At 42.5% G+C, this 24,392-nt stretch overlaps 1 protein-coding gene across 1 annotated transcript; it reads right to left on the bottom strand.

Moving 5' to 3' along the window:
* Positions 1–812: 812 nt before the first annotated feature.
* Positions 813–24,321, bottom strand: LOC130124990 (nuclear receptor coactivator 7). Its single transcript, XM_056294389.1, has 17 exons — positions 24,299–24,321; positions 23,156–23,211; positions 19,364–19,551; positions 17,289–17,359; positions 16,535–16,642; positions 16,343–16,444; positions 15,722–15,847; positions 15,371–15,555; positions 14,344–14,498; positions 8,574–9,209; positions 8,211–8,382; positions 7,875–8,022; positions 7,288–7,413; positions 6,985–7,137; positions 5,794–5,889; positions 5,573–5,646; positions 813–2,969 (listed from the first exon to the last, which is right to left on the bottom strand). The coding sequence occupies exons 2-17, from the start codon at positions 23,191–23,193 to the stop codon at positions 2,834–2,836; spliced, it is 2,514 nt and encodes an 837-aa protein (XP_056150364.1). The 5' UTR covers positions 23,194–23,211; positions 24,299–24,321; the 3' UTR covers positions 813–2,833.
* Positions 24,322–24,392: the final 71 nt, after the last annotated feature.

Below are 24,392 nucleotides of genomic sequence, written 5' to 3'. Positions count from 1 at the left end.
CAGCTAAGAACAGGAAACTGAGGCTACAATTCGCACAGGCTCACCAAAATTGGACAATAGAAGATTGGAAAAACGTTGCCTGGTCTGATGAGTCTCGATTTCTGCTGCGACATTCGGATGGTAGGGTCAGAATTTGGCGTCAACAACATGAAAGCATGGATCCATCCGGCCTTGTATCAACGCTTCAGGCTGGTGGTGGTGGTGTAATGGTGTGGGGGATATTTTCTTGGCACACTCTGGGCCCCTTAGTACCAATTGAGCATCGTGTCAACGCCACAGCCTACCTGAGTATTGTTGCTGACCATGTCCATCCCTTTATGACCAGTGTTCCCATCTTCTGATGTCTACTTCCAGCAGGATAACGCGCCATGTCATAAAGCTCGAATCATCTCAGACTGGTTTCTTGAACATGACAATGAGTTCACTGTACTCAAATGGCCTCCACAGTCACCAGATCTCAATCCAATAGAGCACCTTTGGGATGTGGTGGACCGGGAGATTCGCATCATGGATGTGCAGCCGACAAATCTGCAGCAACTGTGTGATGCTATCATGTCAATATGGACCAAACTCTCTGAGGAATGTTTCCAGTACCTTGTTGAATCTATGCCACCAAGGATTAAGGCAGTTCTGAAGGCAAAAGGGGGTCCAACCCGGTACTAGCAAGGTGTACCTAATAAAGTGGCCAGTGAGTGTATATAGATATATAATAAGGAGCGATTCCTTATTTTAAGGAACAGTTGGCATGGAACCCCCCCCCACACACAAAATATATAAAAGTAATGGTGATAAATAAAATCAGGCATTTTTCATATGTATGTATTTAATATTTATTTGGGTTTAAATGTGGTAGCAATAACAACACAATAAATATTTCGAGTGATATCACAGAATAGGGCAGTTTCAGACCAACAAGAAATAATACTTAAGGAGCGTTCACAGTTACAAACACTGACCGGCTAAGACAGAGCTCATTTTCACACGAAGCGATACCTGGCATTAGTGAGCAGTATGGCAGATATAGCAGTGGTGTCCAACATTTTCCATTTTGCATTTCCATGCACAAGTGTGTGTAAGCTCCAAGATTTACACACAGGATATAAATAAACATTAGTTTTTCTCAATGTTAGTAGAGCAACTGCACTTTTAGTGGCATGATATTAGAGTGCATCGAGACTCGACATAATTTCCCTTTTTCCATTCGTTAAAATAAGAGGACCGCTTGTTGTGCAAGACACAGATTCCCTTATGCAATAGTGATCAAATAACATTCAGTGAACATTTTACATTGAAGAAACATTGAGTTAATTAAATGAGGTCATGCTCATATGTAGAATTATTGAGATGGACCAAAATGCTGTAGTGCAAAGACATCCTGTTAATATTAGTTAGAGCCTTCTGACATCGATGACCACACTGAAATAAAAAGGAACTAATGAAGATAAAAAAAGAATTACTCAGGGTAAGATAAGAATTCAATATTAAAACCAGTTTCTTCAGACTCCTCTAGTGCTTTTTAGGATGCATCAATCTCTTCACTAGTGAAATCACGGAGCAGAACATTCAGCAAAACATCAATAAAAGTTAAAAGCGTTTTTAAAAAAAAAGTGGAACATTCTTTGTAAAAACAAATCATGTAAAAATAAAACTCTCAAATCTTATATAAAATATCAAACCCGCCGAACAAATGATAAAATCAAAAAACAAAATATTTGGTTATTTTGCAAACCACCTCTTTGAAATCTACCTTCCTGGCTAACCAGTTGCTTTAAACTGCGTGTGGTTATGGGATTAAAAGTCACATACAGTAATGAGGACATGCAATAGTATATATTGTCATCTTGTCAACCTACGAGTTGGAATACGAGCACAAGACTGCCCTCAGGGAAAGTACGACGCTTCTTGCTGTAAACAATTATTCCGTTTCCTGCAGTTCGAGGTTTAACTGGGAAGATATGCAGAAGTAGCTAGAGAATTGAAATTTCAAAAGAACCACGTCAAATCCTCCTCTAATTCCTCTTCCTTATATAAAAGTTCATTGTATATCAGAAAATGGTATCGTATATACCTTTTATCCTCAGTCAACATTACTGTATACTGCCAGTCACAGACATTACATAAACAATCAGTTATACACAGTCGAGTCTACAGCCTGGGCACCTTATTTTTTTGTAGACATTTAAAGGTGGTCTTTTTTTTAAACTGACAGTAATGTCAGCAGACCGGGTTCTTAAGCCCTCATTGCCACAGGTTCTGAAGCAGCCCTTCTCATGCCCTCGTATTCCCTTTCTTCTCCCCAAAAAGCATGGTGCAGTAAGGCAGCCTGCATATTGGGATAGCTGGAGGCATTATGGGATGTCTAATGCGAGCAATGAGGCAAGAGGAAACAGAACAGTTCACATTTCCTCATACTTCCATCCTTCTCAGGGGGCAACAAACCAGATGAACATGCCAGCCCATCTACAGGGATACCCCCTTGTAAAATCACATTCACCTAGACATCTGCCTCTGAACCATGAACTAAGCAGTTCATTTCTAGCTTTAATAACAGCAAGGATGATGAGCTATGAATGGGGACGCCAGCCGAATGAGAACAATTCAGAGGACTGCATTTTCTTTTTCAATCTGGCAAGTTCAACTGTTCAGCCTGTCGAGACAGAAAAAAAACAGGAACAGACAAGCTACAGTTCCCTTTCTTGGTCATGTCTCACAGAAATTTTAGCGGATAGCTGGGTAACTTTGGTAATTTCCTATAAGTGTATACAGACTGGGGATTCGAAGGTTGTATTTGTGGAGAGGTGAGTGAAAGTAGAAGTAGTCCGAGCCACTGGAACTATTCGAAGGTCCAGACCTCCACACTGTGGATGTTGAAGTCCTGCTGGGTCGAGAGGGGCTGGTTGTTGAAGGTGGCACAGCAGTTGGTGGTGCCCCGGTACAGCTCAGCGTCCAGCCACAGCCCCAACTGACCACTGAGGAAGAGAGAGTGGTGAAGACAGAGGGAATAGAGAAACTTTAATAGAGTTTGGAGTTATGCACCAGTCACTTATCAACAATGAAGCTAAAGTGTGTGTAGACATTGGCACTCTGAGTCTGTAACACACCTTGGTATGCATCACCTTCTTGCATGTACACAATGAATGAGACAGTAAGGCCGCTGATCAAAAAAACAAGTTTTCACTGAATATTTTCTCCTCACATTAACCCCATTAAAACTAATGCAGCACATATTTACAGTTCAATTATCATCTCATCTCATCATCAGCTATTTCTCTGGGGTCGAGTTGCAGTGGCAGCAAGCTAAGTAGGGCACTTCAGATGTCCCTCTCCCCAGCAACGCCCTCCAGCTCCTGGGGGATCCCAAGACGTTCCCAGGCCAGATTGGACATGTAGTCCCTCCAGCGAGTTCTGGGTCTACCCCAGAGTCTCCTCCCAGTTGGATGTGCCCGGAAAACCTCCAAAGGAAGGCACCCAGGAGGCATCCTAATCAGATGCCCGAAGCACCTCAACTGGCTCCTTTCAACACGAAGGAGCAGCGGCTCTACTCCGAGCTCCCTCCGGATGTCCGAGCTCCTCACCCTATCTCTAAGGCTGAGCCCAGACCCCCTACAGAGGAAACTCATTTCAGCCGCTTGTATCCGTGATCTCACCCTTTCAGTCACTACCCAAAGCTCATGACCATAGGCGAGGGTCATCGTGACCTCTGAATTTCACCCTGTGGACCCACCACCCACAGGGATGAACATTGGGGTAGGGTACAATGCAGGCCGGGTGGCAGGCAAAGGCGGGGACCGGGGTGTGCTGACTTCCAGCATCGCAGACTGGTCCTCGGGACGTGGAATGTCACCTCTCTGGCAGGGAAGGAGCCTGAGCTGGTGCGGCAGGTGGAGCAGTACCAACTAGATATAGTTGGGCTCACCTCCACACATAGCATGGGCTCTGGTACCAAATTCCTGGAGAGGGGCTGGAGTCTTAACACAATTATCATGTAAATTTGAAAAATCAATCTAATTATTGCAGTGTTTTTCACTTGTGCATTTATTGTTAGTCAAAATGAAGTGCCCTAATGCACTTGGCATTTGAATTGTCATGTTTAAAATGAACTGCATGTTCCCCTTTAAGGGTCACAACACTAAAATGTATTTTGAAATTTAAATAAATCCATTCTCTAAATTTCACTGTGCAACATGCACTTTCATCCTTGCACACTTTTCTAATTAAAAAATTCAATTAGAAAAGAAAGAAACATCATCATCCTTTGCAATGGAATTACCATGCCCTAATGCAGCATCTTTACTAATTTATTTAAGGATGCTAAAAGGAGTTTTTCGCTGTTTATTTAGTAGTTTGAATTCACTTTTGATGCCGCCATATGACCAGCATAAGCAAATGAGACCATCAGCGAGAAGATTAAATATTGTTATATAATGATTCCAAATGCTTGTGTCCAGGGGAGATTCCACATGGAATCAGATAAAATTATTTACAGCGCAGACGGGATAAGTAGCCACAATTAGAGATACATTACCACATTGCTTTATATCTACTTAAAAGGTGTTTTTCCAGAACACTACTACATCTCTCACTCCTCTCCAAAACAAATGCACCAGCTACCAGAGGCTGACTGTAGATCCTTGCAGTGAGGAAGGTGTTTTGTAACCGATTTTGACCACAGGGTGGCTGCCAAAGTCCAAACCTTCTCATAGCAGGTCTACAATGCAAACACTATTAGAACTGCTAATACAACATGTTTGTCTGATTAGAAGGGATCCTTTTGCTCCACGTTGGACTAGAATTATTCCCTTGGGCAATCTCTGTAGGTTTGGATGCCATCTTGATAGCAAGCAATAAAAAAAAAGGAGTCCCAAACGGGAAAAAAAAGAAGAATTTTGCTTATTTTGTTGCAGATAAAACAACAACTGGTTACATAAACATGCTGTTTTTAAGACTGGATTTCACAAGTTTTCAGCTTAATTGAAATTTTCAGAGGCCATTCCCCATAGTATGTAGTTTGAGAAGGACCATCTGATGTCATATCCGAAGAGGGCTTAGTTACAACGTTGGCAACATTTCCTTTCAGTTGCACACAATACCATCTGGGACTGTTTGGTCAAATGAGCAAGAGGAGAAATCTTGGGGCGGTTAATCCTTCTCAAATGGGTTAATAATAGATATACCTCTTTCAGATTTACCAGTAAGATTTTCTTGTTATACATAAAATCCAGGTTTTAGGTTTTGATAGAGGTTGTAAGATGATCCTATTAATGTTGGTACTTTTTTGGCTGCATGCACAAAGATAGGCAAGTCAAACTAGATAACTTTGTCTTAAAAATTTAAAAAGTAACAGTTTAAGCATGAAATTGCACATGTAAAACATTTCTACGACTTGATCTCCTCTAAAAACACAAATGTCTTTGTTTAATTATAGGCTAAAATGAGCTAACATGCCAATTTTGTTTCAAGCTCTTGGACTGAATTTCTATTGTGATAACTGTGGAATGTTTGACCTCCTTTAAACTGGGTCTGACTTTCGGAATAACAGGGTGGTAACAGAGTTTATAGTTTATCTACTCACCCTCCTCCTCCCATCTGCAGAGAGTCTGTATTCCCCTTCACAAAGTAGGAGTTCTCCCCTGTCCAGCGGTACACCTAACAGTACAAAGCAAAATGTCTGAATTTGCCATGTGTGAAACAAAGTTTGTATCTTTACAAACAACATTTTTAAACTGGTCCTTTGAGATTACAGAATTGTCAAAATGCGCTAATCAAAAATCGCAAATGGTACGTAGTGCAAACCTTGATCTCAGGGCAGAAGCTATAGAGGAACGTTTCTCCTGTGCCATAGCAGTGCTCACTCACTCTGAAAGGATGTGTGGAGAATGCCCCAAACACCTAAATGGAAAGGTGATAAATGACATAGGGATCAGAGTTAATTAAATATAAACTGGCTATTTTTCCTTGGCAAATGTGCCCACGAGCAACTCTGTGTAATGCATAAGCTGTGTGTGAATGTAAAAGAGAACTGAGTATAGTTAAATGAATGAGTGGCAACAATTTATTTTAGGGGGTCAGAAATTACCTAGTAATAAGGTGGTAATTATCACGTAATTTCTTAGAAATAAGGTTGAAATTACCTTGTAATCTCCTAGGGATAAGGTGGTAGTTTTTACTGGTAATTTTACAGCTAACCCTAACCCAAATTACAAGGTAATTTCAACCTTATTTCTAAGAAATTACATGATAATTACCACCTTCCATCCATCCATTATCTGAACCACTTATCCTGCTCTCAGGGTCACGGGGATGCTGGAGCCTATCCCAGCAGTCATTGGGTGGCAGACGGGGTGACACCTTGGACAGGCTGCCAGGCCATCACAGGGCAGACACACGCACGCGCGCGCACACACACACACATACATACATACACACACACACACTCACACACACACCCATTCATACCTAGGGGCAATTTAGTATGGCCAATTCACCTGACCTACATGTCTTTGGACTGTGGGAGGAAACCGGAGCCCCCGGAGGAAACCCACGCAGACACAGGGAGAACACGCAAACTCCACACTGAGGATGACCCGGGACAACCCACCAAGGTTGGACTACCCTGGGGCTTGAACCCAGGACCTTCTTATTACTAGGAAATTACTAGGTAATTTCCAACCCCCTAAAATAAAGTATAACCGAATGAGTTGTTAAAAACTTAAAACACAAGGTTCATCAGGAGGTTGTGGCTTAGTATCCAATAAAAGCGGATTATAAATCACTATTCACAACACTAACCATACTAGATAGGGCCATGGGTCATTGTGGTTGTTATCATTAATCATTAGTTGATTCCAGCAGTGGTGGGAGTGCAACTTTGCTGAATTGTGTAAAAAATGTATGCACCTCTGAACAAAGTTTAAAAAAGAAAACTATTTGTGACAAGTTTCTCAAATGATTTGTCACAGCGTGTAGAGCCATTTCAATACATACCTGGTTGTCCATGTCTTTGATGACCAACAGCACAGGACTGTCCACCTCTGCCAGCTTCCTGTACAGGGTCTTCAGGCTGGTCCCATGTTTCACAGTGCTGTAGGCCAGTTTCCAGGGGTAGCCCTGCACACGGGCCGGCAAGCGGCAGGCCAGCTGGACCAAAGATGGACAATCAGATAACAATGTGGGGAACTGGCTTGTGTGTTTGTGCTTGCTCTTTATTTACCTGGCAAATTTTCCTCACCAGTGAGTGGGTAGATTTATCTTAATTAGGGCCAAAGTGCAAGTAGGTTTAGGTTTTACCTTCTCAATCTGTGTGTCTTGCAGCAGATCACTGGCATCACTGAGTATAGGCAGTGTCTCCACACACAATTCTCCCTCATAACTGCCAAAACTCTGCCTACGCTTGGCCTCATCAATGGTGATGATCTAGGAGCAAAATCGCAGGACAGACAATTACATTATAGTAGCCAAATTAATACGACAAAAGCCTTACTATCTAAACAAAACATGGTCAAATTCATAAATAAAGCCAATTCAATGATGTCAGTAAAACTTGACCAAAGTGCAAAAGCCTAGTTGTTGCTACCAAGATACTGTTTGGCCATTAGTTACGCAGGCATTAACTGACAGACCCACTGCCAAAAAGGCTGACACTCAGAAATATACCAAACATTTGGCAAACAAGAAACACAGGAAGAAGGCAGGGTCTCTTCTGACACATTACTAATGGGCCATAAGCAATGGATGAATATATGCTATTTCAGGGGAGGGAATCCTACTTAGTATGCCTTTAAAGAATTGGTAAATTTATTTTACATGGCTGTAACATGAGCAAAGCCCAGAACAGACTATGTAAAAAAAAGACTGTCCATTTCTACTGAGTTCACCTCCCAGCTGCAAGACGCAGGGTCACTGAAGAAGTTATCTATCATGTCCAGCTCATCTTTCTCCACCACCACAAAGCCCTGCTCTCGAGCATCCTTCCCATACACTTCTGGGGACCACTGGACAAAGAATGCATACAGGTGATCCACCCTGGAACATACATGTAGAGGGGTACATGAGAAAACACCTTAATGAGCAACGAACTTTGACCTTTCCAGACTAAAGCCTCAGACTCTTAATCCACATAATGTTGGTTGCACTGCTGCATTATAAAGCAGTGTGTGCATTATCTGAAACACATTTTGTTTGTGTTTATTTTTCAGTTGTTGCTTTCTCACCTTTCCTGTGGCACAGCGAACCAGTACTCTGGCTGCTTTCCCCGGCCCCCATATGAGTGAACGGGGCTGGAGGTCCTTCCAGCAGCAAAGGACTTCCTCATTGGCTTTCCTACTTTAAAGCACAGGAACATGGGAGGATTCTTACTTTTTTCCTCCGAAGACAGAAGCATGTCTATAACAAATGGGAAACACAAAATGAGAGAAATGTCAAGATTTGACTGTGGTTAAACTTGGATTAAGATTTAAACTGACAGAATTCTGAAATAATTCTTTCAGTTGACATTTGAAATGCCCCGTGACAGATTGTGAAATTAACTTTACGCAAATATCTATTTCAAATATTCAGAGATTTAGAATAATCACCTTCTATGGGTGCCTGCATCCTCTGCAACAGCCAGGATTTAACCTCTGTCTCGTAGTTTTTCTTCCGCCTTTCCTCCTCACTCAGTTCGTCATCCTTGGTTGGACCACTCTGTTGTTCAGCTGCAAGACACGATACCTGAAGACTAGATTTGCCATCAACCTCTGGAGGCTCTTTCAGACTAAACTTCCTGTTTTGGTCCGCTGGTGTGTCGCCAGTGAGTTTGCGTATATCGTTCACCAACTCATCGGTCCCCTTAGATTTCACATCTTTGGTTTCATTAACCTCCAGGCTTGTAGGTTTATCGTGTGCGTCACCTGGTTTTTCAGTCTCTAATGAAGATTGTAGTGACTCTCCATCTTCAGTGGAGCTGATCTGAGCCACACCCTCATCCTCCTCCTCATCCAGCTTCCTTTTTGTTTGATGTAACAACTGCACTGGATTAGAAGGGTATTTGTCCTGGGAGTCTCCCTGGCTGAGGTGACTGGGTCCTAAAAGCTCCTGCTGATCCCCGCTGTTGGCGCTGTGCAATTTGGATGACATCCCCTCCGGTTCCTCAGTGCTCCCACTGACACTGGGCTCCAGCTCCGTGAAGCCTTCATCAGAGGGAGACTTCTCAGTCTGCTCACCTGCACTCCCTGCCATTTGGAGGATAAACCAGGAACATCATGAGCATGTGCTAAAATATTTTATATTTAGCTGATGTTGATAAGACAGAGAGGGGTACTCATACTTCATGTTCACTGTTTAGCAGGGGGATTTGAAAATTTAATAGCTACTTTCATAACTTGGCTACCATAGAAGAGACAAAAACTTCTAAGAAGTGATTTGTTATCTTCCATGGTGGGAGAAATAACTTTATCTACTATTGGCGTGGGATTTGCATTTATTTTCCCTCCCAGCTGACAACTGAACTATTTTGGATCTTTTCTCATTCAAACTTGAATTAACTGTGAAGGTCTTTATAGCCAACGTAAAACAAGTGATTCATTTCGTGTACCTATTATTGCAAATTTAACCTCTTTTTTTTTTTGGACACCCCCCCCCCCCTTTTTTTTCCTCTCCAATTGTACCCAGCCAATTACCCCACTCTTCCGAGCTGTCCCAGTCGCCCTCTGCCGATCCGGGGAGGGCTGCATACTACCACATGCCTCCTCCGATACATGTGGAGTCGCCAGCTGCTTCTTTTCACCTGACAGGGAGGAGTTTCGCCAGGGGGACATAGCGCGTTGGAGGATCATGCTATTCCCCCCAGTTCCTCCTCCCGCCTGGACAGGCGCCCTGACCAACGAGAGGAAGCACTAGTGCAGCGACTAGGACACGTGCTCACATTCGGCTTCCCACCCGCAGACACGGCCAATTGTGTCTGTAGGGACGCCTGACCAAGCTGGAGGTAACACGGGAATTCGAACTACCGATCCCCGTGTTGGTAGGCAACGGAATAGACTGCTATGCTACCCGGATGCCTGAAATTTAATCTCTTTAAATGCAACATTTTGGGATACAACACTGATGTGAAAACTGTAAAGACTCACTACCACTTTTTGTTTTGCAGTTGTAAACCTGTTTTTCTCCCTCTCATACTTAAAGCTACAATCCTGAAGATAATTGTCTCATTTTAAATTATCGACACCTATAGTGACACTGGTAACTGCACTGATGTTTCACTAAACCAAGGCTCAAGAGTCACTGGAGTTGTTGTGTCAGCACTTTCCCTATTGTGGAAGAAGAAGAAAAACAAATTAAACCAGGGCTGGACCTGAGTTTTGAATGGTCTACCTGTTGTGAAAGGTCTTGTACAAGCTTGGTGTGCCATATCTGCTTTTTAACCACAACAACTTTGCACCTCTCAAACTTGCCACTACCTGCTTTTTTCTTATTTATTCTTTTACATTTTGGCGACTAGGTGGGGGTGTAAAATGACACAGTGGATAGAAAAAGTCTAAACACCCCTGTTAAAATGGCAGGTTTTTGTTATGTAAAAAAAATGAAACTCATAAATTATGACAGAACTTCTTCCACCCTTCCTGTGAAATTGCAATGTATAAAAATGAAGTGAAAATAATCAGAAACACTTTAGGGAAAAAAGAAAAATAAAAAACTTAAAATAACCTGGTTGCATAAGTGTGCACACCCTGTTATCATCGAGGATGTGTGTGTGTTCAGAATGAATCAGCTGCATTCAAACTCATCTTAAATAGTAGCTAATATACAGCTGCCATCAATTAACGTGACTGTGATGAACCCCAAATAATGTTCAGCTGTTCCTGTAGAATTTTCTTGACATCTTCTTGGTTGCATCCAGCTACAAAAGCCATGGTTCACAAAGAGTTTACAAAGCATGAACAGGGATCTCAATGTTGAAAGGTATCGATCAGGAGAGGGATACAAAAGAATCTCCAAGGCATTAGTATATACCATCGAACACAGTGAAGACAATCGTCAACAAGTGGAGAAAATATGGCACAACAGTAACATTATCAAGAACAGGACGTCCCTCCAGAATTGATAAGACAAGGAGAAAACTAGTCAGGGAGGTTGCCAAGATGCCTACGGCAACATTAAAAGAGCTGCAGGAACTTCTGCCAAGTACTGGTTGCTCCCTACATGTGACAACAATCTCCCTTATTCTACATATGTCTGGGCTATGAGCTGGGGTGGCAAGACGGAAGCCTTTTCACACAAAAAAACATCCAAGCCCAGCTAAATTTTGCAAGGTACATCCAGTTTCCCAAAACCATGTGACAAAATGTGTTGTTATGGTCTGATAAGACCAAGGTTGAAATTTATGGCCATAATTCCAAAAGGCTTGTTTGGTGTAAAAACAACACAGCACATCAACCAAATGGACACCAGACCCATGCATGGTGAAGCATGGTGGTGGCAGCATCAGGCTTTGGGGCTGCTTTTCTTCCGCTGGAACTTGAGCTTTACTCAAGGCAATGTTGTAGTCGAGTCACTAAACCTCGAGTCCGAGTCGAGTCTCGGGTCCCCAGTGTTCGAGTCCGAGTGAAGTCCCCATTACCTGAGTCCGAGTCATCAAGGTTGAGTCTGAGTCGAGTTCCAAGATGGGCTCCAGTGCTCCACTCTGGCACCGTAAAAAAGCTGATATACAAATAAACACGGTCTACATTAAAAAAGAAATGACACAGTTGTCACCATTTCAAAGGGAGTTTATTTACTTTGTGACACAATGCACTCGCAAGCATGTGCACACACATCAGTGTTGTAGTCAAGTCACTAAACCTCGAGTCCGAGTCGAGTCTCGAGCCCCCAGTACTCAAGTCCAAGCTGAGTCACAAGTCCTGGACTCGAGTACTACAACAGTGACTCAAGGTGGAGGCACTCATCAATAGCTCCAAATAACAGTTGATTTTGGTGCAAAACCTTCAGGTGTCTGCTAGAAAGATGAAGACGAATTTCACCTTTCAGCACAACAACGACCCAAAGCACACATCCATATCAACAAAGGAATGGCTTCACCAAAAGAACATCAATGTTTTGGAATGGCCCAACCAGAGCCCAGACCTGAATACAACTGAAAATCTGTGGGGTGACCTGAAGAAGGCTGTGCACAGGAGATGCCCTTACAATTTGATGGATTTAGAAAAATTTTGCGAGTAAGAGTGGGAAAATATTGCTAAGTCTAGATGTGCCAAGCTGATACTCTTACCCAAATAGACTGAGTGCTGTAATAAAATCAAAAGGTGCTTCAATTAAGTATTAGTTTAGAGGTGTGCACACTTATGCAACCAGTTTATTGTACTTTTATTGTTTTGTTTTTTTACCCCTAAAATTTTTGTTTTTCACTTTTTATAGGCTGCAATTTAAAGGAACGAGTATATCAGGATACACACATATATATATATATATATATATATATATATATATATATATATATATACATACACTACCGTTCAAAAGTTTGGGATCACCCAAACAATTTTTTGTTTTCCATGAAAAGTCACACTTATTCACCACCATATGTTGTGAAATGAATAGAAAATAGAGTCAAGACATTGACAAGGTTAGAAATAATGATTTGTATTTGAAATAAGATTTTTTTTACATCAAACTTTGCTTTCGTCAAAGAATCCTCCATTTGCAGCAATTACAGCATTGCAGACCTTTGGCATTCTAGCTGTTAATTTGTTGAGGTAATCTGGAGAAATTGCACCCCACGCTTCCAGAAGCAGCTCCCACAAGTTGGATTGGTTGGATGGGCACTTCTTTGAGCAGATTGAGTTTCTGGAGCATCACATTTGTGGGGTCAATTAAACGCTCAAAATGGCCAGAAAAAGAGAACTTTCATCTGAAACTCGACAGTCTATTCTTGTTCTTAGAAATGAAGGCTATTCCATGCGAGAAATTGCTAAGAAATTGAAGATTTCCTACACCGGTGTGTACTACTCCCTTCAGAGGACAGCACAAACAGGCTCTAACCAGAGTAGAAAAAGAAGTGGGAGGCCGCGTTGCACAACTGAGCAAGAAGATAAGTACATTAGAGTCTCTAGTTTGAGAAACAGACGCCTCACAGGTCCCCAACTGGCATCTTCATTAAATAGTACCTGTTAGAGCCTGTTTGTGCTGTCCTCTGAAGGGAGTAGTACACACCGGTGTAGGAAATCTTCAATTTCTTAGCAATTTCTCGCATGGAATAGCCTTCATTTCTAAGAACAAGAATAGACTGTCGAGTTTCAGATGAAAGTTCTCTTTTTCTGGCCATTTTGAGCGTTTAATTGACCCCACAAATGTGATGCTCCAGAAACTCAATCTGCTCAAAGAAGTGCCCATCCAACCAATCCAACTTGTGGGAGCTGCTTCTGGAAGCGTGGGGTGCAATTTCTCCAGATTACCTCAACAAATTAACAGCTAGAATGCCAAAGGTCTGCAATGCTGTAATTGCTGCAAATGGAGGATTCTTTGACGAAAGCAAAGTTTGATGTAAAAAAAATCTTATTTCAAATACAAATCATTATTTCTAACCTTGTCAATGTCTTGACTCTATTTTCTATTCATTTCACAACATATGGTGGTGAATAAGTGTGACTTTTCATGGAAAACACGAAATTGTTTGGGTGATCCCAAACTTTTGAACGGTAGTGTATATATTAGAGGGACAGCTCAAGTTGGACAGTTTGGAGACAAAGCAGGAGAGCTTGAGATGGTTTGGACATGTGTGGAGGAGAGATGCTGGGTATATTGGGAGAAGGATGCTGAATATGGAGCTGCCAGGGAAGAGGAAAAGAGGAAGGCCAAAGAGGAGGTTTATGGATATGGTGAGGGAGGACATGCAGGTGGCTGGTGTGACAGAGGAAGATGCAGAGGACAGGAAGAGATGGAAACGGATGATCTGCTGTGGCAACCCCTAACGGGAGCAGCAGAAAGCAGTAGTAGTAGATAGGTTGCAATTTAAAGAAAAAAGTGGAAAAAGCTCTGAGATGATTTATCTTTGTTTCATTGTTTTACATCACAAAAACCTGCCATTTTAACAGGGATGTGTAGAATTTTTATATCAACTGCATGTGTGGTATATTTTTTCCAGAGAAAGTCCTATGAGACAGCAGCCATTAACTGTAATTAAGCATTCATGATTTGTAGATTTGTAGATTAGCTGGTGTGTTAAATACACCAGCAATAGAGTATCAAAAAGGACCTCAGTTTGCATGCAAATCTTTAGCAGGTAGCTGTAACTGAAATGATCGAAAAATTTCTACTTATCTTACATGAATTTTCTTTGTCAGAAATCAGAAAATTACATATTGTTCTTACCCGTATCTGAGAGGGCAGAGTCTATGTCATCGAGGACAATAGGCCGTTTAGGATCCAGCGCCTCGTAGCGACTGAAGGGGTTGAGGTCATGTTCTGAGGGCAGCTGCTCCCACTCCCCGGGCCTGTACACAGGACAGAGATCCTGGGGTAGGTCTCTGTGGGGTCACGGTGCACCACACATACCACACCCCCAAATGAAGATGGGGGGGGGAAATAAGGGGGAAAAAAGGCATAAAATAAACAGAAACAATAAATAACCAAAATCGGGAGTAACTTAAGATGACAGAACAAAGGTGAGGCAAAATAGCGAACTACTTGGAAACAGAAAGAGTTACGGAAAACAAATAACTTGAAATGGAAAAATAAAGACTGAATTCATGAAAGCTGATGTCACTTCAAAAATTGTCTTGGGAACAAAATCCAACTAAATTAATGAAGATGCATGTAGAGAGTTAGGAGTGGGCTTGTAAACGGGTAAAAGGGAACAGTTTTAATCCCTCTCAGAATAAGAAACATACATACATCATCAAAGCCGCTTATCCCAATCGGGGTCGCGGGATGCTGGAGCCTATCCCAGCATTCATTGGGCGGCTGGCAGGGAGACACCTTGGACAACCCGCCAGTTCATCACAAGGCTGACACAATCACACCTAGGGACAATTTAGTTCGGCCGATTCACCTGACCTACATGTCTTTGGACTATGGGAGGAAACCGGAGCACCTGGAGGAAACTCACCAAGACACGGGGAGAACATGCAAACTCCACACAGAGGACAACCTGGGATGACCCCCAAGGTTGGAGAACCCCGGGGTTCAAACCCAGGACCTTCTTGCTGTGAGGCGACCATGCTAACCAGTGCGCCACCAGAATATGAAACAGTTTGACACAGTCAAGGGAGCACGAAACAGTACATGAACTTGTGCAAGAACAAAGTGGAGGGGGATTTAAGTAACAGTTAAGAACCATGGGGGGAAAACAGTTGGGAAACTCTTAATCAAGAAGACAGAGCTGGTCAGGGCTCCTTACGATGGCAGGGCGTCCTTCAGCTTCATGCGTGATACGTCGTCATAGAGCGCAATGGAGACTACCTCTTCCATGGGGCAAATGAGGCCGTACTCTTCACAGCCGTGCTCGATCACCAAGGGGTCGGACTTGTGGGGGTCAAACATGATGTTGTTGGGTGTCACAATCATCACACCACCCACCACACCCTGCCAGATGAAATACCAAAGCCAGAGACGTCAAAGCTCAGCAAACTAAACAATACAGCATCTAGTTGTAAAGTCCACAACCTTCCAAGCTGCATCAATTAGCAGCTCGTTGTTTGATATGTAACCGGACATTGCAGTTGAACGGGTACATACTGCTACTTCTCACCATGCCATCAGTGAAGTATTTGCAGCTCATCTTAATGAACTTAACCGTCGCTGGGCTATCATCCTCTGAGGCTGGAGAAAGCTCACGCTGGATGGGCTTTGCCGATCTGCTGTTCGAGAGAACATCCTGAAGAGCCAGATCAAAAACCTGATCATTATTCATGCCTTAATTGTACACTGTTGTCTGCCATGTTGCCGATCACCAGTTATTTATTATAGTCATAGCAGTGTTTCCTCTGTATTTATACAACAGCTGCACAAGAAATGTGTCATCGCTTTCTCAAGAAGTGTGAAACTTAAAACAATGGCGTACAATAATTTATCCCATTAACTACCTACATTATCTTCAAGAATAAGAAACCATTAATATCCTCTTTAAAGTGTTTGACTAAAAACTGTGTTCAATCCTGTAACACTACTAGATCAATACTAGGGCCCAAACATGGACAGGCATTCAAATCTAAACCAAATTGAACCAATCCACCTTTCCACCACAGAAGAAAAAACAGACCAGCATTAGTATTTTCAGTAACTAGGCTGCATGGTCTTTACATGATCACGGCTATATGAACCGTATACGACACATAATGAATATATGTATTACGAACAGCGTGGAACTTACAAGTGACTCCTTTTCTGACGGGCCATTTTTGGAGGCATAATCGCAGGAACTGTGGGACTTTGAGCCCGACTCTGAATGACTCACATCAGGGACGAAGAGCTTCTGTAAATGTGATAGGCAGACATGTCAGCCAGTTAGAAAAAGATGGAAAAAAACTGAAGCTGTAGCTCACCACAATGGTCATGCTCTTACCTGACCAGGGTAAACACTGCGAGCAAACAGCTTATTCAGCTGGACCAGTTTGTTTGGGGTGATGTTGAATCCAAGTGCAATGCTGTTCAGGGTATCACTGGGTCCAACCTGTAACAGGAGATCAGTTCTTTTTTTCTTTCTTTTTTTTGATTTTTCTCCCAAATTGTACCTGGCCCATCACACCACTCACTGAGCCATCCCAGTCGCTGCTCCACCCCCTCTGCTGATCTGCAGAGGGCTGCAGACTACCACATGCCTCCTCTAATACATGTGGAGTCACCAGCCGCTTCTTTTTACCTGACAGTGAGGCGTTTTGCCAGGGGGACGTAGCGCGTGGGAAGATCACGCTATTCCCCCAAGTTCCCCCTCCCCCCCAAACAGGTGCCCCGACCAACCAGAGGAGGTGCTAGTGCAGCGACCAGGACATCTGGCTTCCCACCTGCAGACATGGCCAATTGTGTTGTAGGAACGCCCAACCAAGCCAGAGGTAACACTGAGATTCGAACCGGCGATTCCCATGTTTGTAGGCAATGGAATAGACTGCTATGCTACCCAGATGCCTTAGGAGATCAGTCTTTAATACACCCAGTCCTTAGTAAACACCAATTTGTTATGCATAAAGGAGGAAAATGCCATATAAAGTTCTGATGGGATCTCTCATCCACACATTTTATGTATATTCTGAGTGACTCAGCAGACATTGAGGGGGTTAAGAGTGTGAAAGGCGAATATCCCTGTGGTGTGCATTACTCACTGTGAACTCCACTGTCCCCGGAGGCCTCCTCTTCTCCCTCCTAACTTGATGGTTACTTTTGCAGTCATTGTCTGAGAGAAAGAAAACGAGAGATAGGGAGAGGAAGACAGAGAGCAACTTGAGCGCAGACATATGCTCAGGGAGGAGCAATCTAATGAAGAGATAAATGTATTCACTCAAATCATAAGCTACTGTGGACCGGTGGGAATGAGGCGGTACTGCCCTCTCCATCTGACACTTGTGAAATGTCCACAGTCACACATATCTGCCTGCATAGGAAACAATCCAGTCATTTACAGCCATAAAAATGTATCTGTGAATACAATATCCAATATAAGCTTGGTAAGACAACTATTTGCAGATAAAATATGAATTTTATTAGTTCAGCCATATTAAAAGCACCTCTTTGGGGGCCATCAAATCCCTTCAACAGAATAATCAACTTAGAGAAGAAAGGGCTTGATACCTCTTAATTGGTTTTAGCCTCAATGCTGCTGTCGTTATTTAATTATTTAAGCATTAACAACATCCCACACACACTGAAAGCAGTCACCACATGCGTGGGTGCACGCACACACACACACACACACACACACACACACACACACACACGCTGGCTATTGCAGTAGTCAGCGTTTTCTTCTTCCCACAAATGCGGATGTTATTAGTGTAACCCTCTCCAACAACCCACTTCCAATGCTTTGCCATGGAAACAGAGGGCATGACCAAGCATTACACAGCCAGACTCCAGCTAAGCGTTCTCCGTACTGCACATTGACAACGATATCGAAACAATGTTAATTCATTCACCCACTTTATACTCAACACCGAATTATAATTCCACATCACAAAATAGGATTCAGAGGGTAGCAGCCTGCCAATATCTTGTAACATAGCATGCTGGGGACAGTTACGCTATCTTGGAAGGTAGCTGAAAGTATTTGTGTTTGCTTAGCTGTTGCACGTCATAATCATAATTCTAGTTACGAGACTGGAGTCGGTGACTTCATCTGGAGCAGAAAATTGCACTACTCTGCTCCAGCTGGGGCTCCTGTTTGATTTGATGCCCATGCTGGGCTTCCAGTAACAATGGGGTGGCCTTCCTAAAACACATACTGCAGAGTTTACACAGCTGGCTGACCCAGTGTACTGGCGACAGTAGTTCAATAACACCGTCAGTAGACAAGTTTGGTGAGCATATGAGCAATCAAGCCTATTTATGCTACCACCAACCCACCGACAACTGCTAGAGAGAGATAAAGCTCAAAACACTGGGCAGATAGAAAACGTTGGACAGGAAATCAATCGAAAGCAGCAATATTCATGTAGCTCCAAGGCATCATGCAAAGCACAAAATCAATTTCAGTAGCCAAGGTTATCAGTGTACCAATTAGAATAGCCATTTTTGGGTTTGGTATTAGGCTTAAACCCATTATCTGTAGAGCTAGAATATTCAAAAAGTTAACAATCCCAGCCATCTCTAAAGAGCCCCTAAAGACGTAGGGGTTTTGTAGGACTGACTGCACAGCAAGACAGACAACTATCATTGCATCAGTTGGACAGAACCTCAGAAGCTATACAGCTTCATGTTTAAAATTAAGGTTACCATTAAATATCAGAAGAATACAGAATGAGACGGCCATTGTGTTGCATGTCAGTGATTCTCAAAAAGTAACAGGCTCCACTTAAAATGCTTATCTTAAGTAGAACTAGAATTTAGGTTAGTAATAAGATGAAATACACAGAAATGCTGTATATTCTTATTCAGGGTATATTCAGTCAGTCATGTTCAAATATCTAATACTGCAGATTCTACACAGTATTTAAGAAATGCCTGTATGGGATTGCATCAGATTTGAAGGTTATGTAAGCATCTGGAATTTCCACACTTTCAACTGTTCCTAATTTTTTTCATTTCCCAAGTGTCCTTACTAATCCCATGGAGTTTGGCTGAATGGGCATAAGCCTTGAATTTCAACAGCAAGCAACATTTTCTCTAACAAAACAACAGGCAAAAAGATCTTCAGGGCCTCAATGCAAGAAGCACTGCAAATTATAACTTGCAGAGGCCTTACCTAAGCCTGCAGTTGGCTTTTCTGTTATTCTCTGCAGGTCTGCCTTTGGGGTCTTGTCCCTGGGGTCAGTGGCATTTGGGATGTCTGAGCAGGAAATGATGGACGACTTCAGAAGCGAATTAGCTGGATTCTGCTCATTCACACTCTTCTCTGATTGGCTCTGCTTAAGCTGTTTCCGCCTTTTCAGCCTGATGGGATGCAAAATGAGAGCCATTTGTTTGTCTTTCACAAAATAAATAGGTTAAACATTAGGCAGGACAGTGACTTGGTCAGTAATCAGTTTTAGTTAGGCACTCAATATGGGCTGGGATCAACTGAGTTTCCAATACATGAAGAATTTCTCTGTAAATTTAATATAAAAAGTAGCCTTTTATAAAAAACAACACATTTTCCAGTTGTAAATTGAAAAACAGTGACAACTTATTAGTCTTGTATGAAAAAACAAGCTTTTGATATCAAATATCTTTGTTCCATTTTACTTGGATTTTCTCTGCATCCATGTCAATCTGTTGGCATCCTTTCCTTCTTATATACCATTGATGGGAACAGGAATGATTAACTGATAGCATTTCTGCACTGTCAGAGTTACTTTACAAGAGACGCTGCAGTAAACCATGCCAAAATGGCACAGTGGAGTGCATCTACAGGTTTTTTGTGCACTTAAAGTGATAATGCAATGTCTACGAGACCTACGGATGCTTGGGCCCAAGTGTGGATATGGGCCTGTCAGAAAATAAGATCAATTGAGACTTAATATGCTGAGAGTGATAGCTAGGTAGTGTTGGCTTTGAGTGCTTGGAGTAGAGGAGTATAAAGACACGGTAAGAGAGAAGTATGTCTTCAGTGAGTTAGCACTCTAATGGAACAGCAACAGCGGGTCGATAAGGCTGCAGACACACATGGCTCAGGCATCCTATAGCCTCAAGTCACTCTCCAAAACACCCCAACCGAAGCGGTCCATGTCTGGTAAGGAACTGAGGAATCTGCAGCTGCATTCCAAACCACACTCCTGTTTCCCTGTAAGACATTTACAGCTGAGGAATGCACCCATTTATTTTTGCCCCCCCTACCCCATTCTTGTAATAAAGGGAACTTCCTTGCCAGTCTATCCATTCCAGGCACAGCTGTACTGTATACAAAACAAGCAAGAATGAAAACCTGTGTTCTAAACAGCTTCCTCTTCTTGAAAAGGAACTTTGTTATTCTGTGCATCAGTCATAAACACATACAACACTAGAAGCTACAATCCTGAAGATTTGCATGCAACCAAATGCCCCTATTCTTTAAAACAGAAGCAGATCTAAGAACATTCAAATTATGAACGCCTCTGCAGCTGTCGGGTGGGACTTACCCCAGTAGGGAAAAAACAATACCACAAAAACAAGCAAAATGCAGAAGCACAACGCAGGTAGGTAGAGGCAAGTTTGAAGAAGAAATTTAGTCATGGCCAACAAGTAGACATAGCCGACCGAGCTTGTAGAAGACCTTTACTTGTTTAGCCAACAACATCAATTGTGAAAATTACTGTTCATTGGTGCGGAAGCTGCAGACACAACGGCACAGATAACTGTTACTATATACTACCGTAGGTGTCAAGTCAGTAAAACAAAAATGACTTCAGGACTGTAGCTTTAAGGTTATAGGCCCTGTGCTGAAGAAAATACAATTGGTTGGGTATTATTGAAGCCATCACCCATTTCCTCTTGTAAAAAAAATAAAATAATTAGACCTATGATTAAATGTTTCCTTACATGCAGGTCTGTGTGTGAGTGTTTTTAATATTCCAGAGTGACCTATGTGCTATGTTGTATGGACAGGGACAGGAAATAGGAAGAGGTGTGTATGGTGGAAGCATGGAGAGAGCTGTTTAACTGTGGTTGCAGATAAAAGACTTTGACAGAACACTTCTTCAATCTCAACATATTCACTCTGTCCTCTCTCATAAAGACACACTATGGTCAACTGTTGGCCTTTAGTAGAAGCCTTAATGGACCCTATTTATCCATCCTGTACCTTGCTTTGTTTGGCTGCTCACTCCCACAGGTTTGCTGTTACCCAAGGCAACGTCCCAAACCCACCCAGAAGCCAAAATCCCAATAAAAACCCACTTACAACTTGTTCTACCCTTACAGTATGACTGGCTGATTGATGCAAGACCATAATAGTCATCTCTATTCAAAGTAGGCGAGTGTTTTTTTTGACAATTCCTACAAACACACCACAATCAAATAGATAAAATGTAAAAAAGCTTACACTGCTGCTGTATTTGACAGGCTGTCACTCCTCCACAAACAGATGCATTTTATTCATATTCCAAAGGATTTTTGTCTTTTAGACGATAGTGCATTTTTAAGTGGGGCTTTTTTGACATAAACATCCCAGTCACAGTCAAGCCCCTGTTCATCCAGCCGCATGGGATCCAATTTGGCTGGCTTGAGATACTGCTCAATTGGATCAGCTATTTACCTTGCTTGGTGGCATCTATTTTTCGAGAAAGCATTGTTTCCTTATTTCCAGCACCCAAATGCATCATTATCTTAATGCAGGACGCATCTGAGGTTGTGGTGCACTACTGAGGCAAGGTAAGTCAGGCAGGAACTGAATCTATTAAACAGAACATGGATAATGTCCTGTACTCATTAGTGCAGGGACTGTTGGCAATAAACAGATTATAAAGTAGCTCAACCATTTTCAACATTTCCACAGAATCGTTCCAAGAATGCCCACACCAGCTTTTAGCTATAAACTAATTAAATTAATAAAGATTTGCACCTCGATGATTTATGCCTGGGGCTTAAGGGGGAGTCAGTCTCTGACTTATGCAAATCTCTGGGCATAAAGCTTCAGACTCAGCAGTATGGTGCTTAAATTTGTCAATATGATTCTACTGTATTTGTCTGTAACTGGATCGGCTATACGATATGCCCAATATTTGTCTTTTGTGCAATGTGAAAGAGGATACAGAGAGCAAGAGAGAGAGAGAGAGAGAGAGAGAGAGAGAGAGAGAGAGAGAGAGAGAGAGAGAGAGAGAGAGAGAGAGATGACGCTGCTTCTTTCCATCACCTTTCAATTTCTTGTTAGTCTTCTCTGTGTAACAAGCCTCTTTTGCTCACCTTTGCCAGGCATAATATGTTGTGATAATGTAAACAAAATAAAATAAAAAATCTACTCAGGGGTGAACGCCACCCAAGTTGACCCGTGTGCATTATAAGCTCTTTACGTGTGACTGCCTCTGATATTTTTAATCAGGTGTATGCAGAGCCATACAGGCAGATGGCTTTGGAGTTCTGGTCCATGACTGAAAAAGTAGGCAATGATAATCACTAAATACACCTTGACCGAGTAACGTCAGAGCACAAATGACCAAGCACCATAATGGAACATTTGTGACGTTAATACCACCGGGGCTCTCTTGCGTTCTTGCCAGCAGTGAGTGAGATGAGGAGATGCTGTGTTTAAGAAAATACTCGGCTTTATCTGATAGTGTACTACATTGTCATTTCAGAGAACAATTGAAATAAAATGGAAATTAGATAAACACATTAGATAAACATTAGATAATAACTAAACGAGCAGTAATGTTATTGGTTAGGTCTTGATATCATAAAACAGTAACAAGGGAAAAAAACAAATTTGCAATTATAAGGTGGGTTTGTTTTTAGGCAAACACAATACTGGTAAAGAGGAATGAAGACCCACAATTTTGTTGAAGCGTAAGTTTGTCTTCATAGACTCAATAACAAAAATGCACTTACAAATTCAGAACATGAGCACACACAATTTCTCCCATACCTGGCAAAATATCCCGGCTTCCTTTCTCTCTTTTCCATCAGGCCAGGTTTCTAAAGCTGCATCCAAATACACATATGCACACCGAGGGAGAAAGAGAGAGAGAGAGAGAGAGATAATTTGTGGAGGGGTAAGTGAAACAGGAGATTAGCAGGCAAACAGGTGCGTCACAACACTATTAAGCTCATAGGAGTACAATGAATGATGGTGTCGCCACTGATCTTCATTTTAAGCATAAATCGATGCAAGCATCCTAAAATGAGCCAATCCACCGTTTATAGTAACTGGCCACAACAAGGAGGAAAAAAAATGCCCCACCTTACTAAAACAAAACAAAGTGTCAAAGTGATCACATTGACCACCTAAAAACATTATAAATCACTATTCCGTCTAAGAACGCCAACAGTGTCTTTAACGTCACCGACTTCAGCATGGGCGTCCATCCGAGGTAAACATCAACATCATGCCCCTTACGCATCATGGCCAACATGATGCATCACGGCTAAACTAGGTGGCCATGGCGTCAACAGAGAGATTTTAGGCTTCAGCTAAACACTGAATTGAAATGTTACGTTTGTGTCATAATTACATGGCGCACAGGCTGCGCCAACCGTGGTTTAATAGCGTGTCAACTCCCCAGCAGTTAGCAGGCAGACGGCTAACCATGTTGCTAAGAGGCCAAAATGTAAGCACCGCCACCCCACCTACATTCCTCAGTCTGCACCAGCTCGCCCGGTGGGACTCCCCTGCACCCTGGAGCACCGACACAAACAGCCGTCAGTGGCTTCTGGCGGTGCGACAGTAGCAACGCAACAACAAGGCGATCCCCGCTGCGGGGACTCTCTAACGCTGCGGGGTCGATGCAAAAACGCAGCAGGCGGCAGGTCCAGCCGTCCATCGGCTTGACAGTTGACGCTAGCTAGCAATGCTATCCACTTTGTTTACAGGACAATAGCAACCTGGAAGAGTCTAAGAATTTTAAGATGTCAGCCCCTTTTTTTCCCTCTCGAATAAAACAAGGCACTCCGACTCGCGCATTGCAGTTTCACGTTAGTGTTAAAGCGACGACAGAAATGACGATGCAGAAAAAATAATGATATTTCAGTGTAAAAGCACGCGCAAGGACGGGCGAGACTGCCTACATACCTTGTGTGCATCCTCGACACGACTGAAGCTAACGTCAGAGGAGGAAGCGTCCAGCACGCCCTCTTCAGTCATACAGGCAGCCTAGCTAAGCTAC

This window comes from Lampris incognitus, chromosome 15 (genome assembly GCF_029633865.1).
Source record: "Lampris incognitus isolate fLamInc1 chromosome 15, fLamInc1.hap2, whole genome shotgun sequence".
NCBI lineage: Eukaryota > Metazoa > Chordata > Actinopteri > Lampriformes > Lampridae > Lampris > Lampris incognitus.
The sequence above is the reverse complement of the archived record's forward strand: the minus strand, read 5'-3'. Positions and strand labels throughout refer to the sequence as shown.

Excerpts from the sequence above, each read along its gene's own strand:
- LOC130124990 (XM_056294389.1), bottom strand. The coding sequence starts at position 23,193 with ATGGAAAAGAGAGAAAGGAAGCCGGGATATTTTGCCAG. Across the intron at positions 8,383-8,573 it reads GATGCAGGCACCCATAGAAG|ACATGCTTCTGTCTTCGGAG; the intron begins GTGATTATTCTA and ends CATTTGTTATAG. Across the intron at positions 5,647-5,793 it reads GCTTCTGCCCTGAGATCAAG|GTGTACCGCTGGACAGGGGA; the intron begins GTTTGCACTACG and ends TTGTACTGTTAG.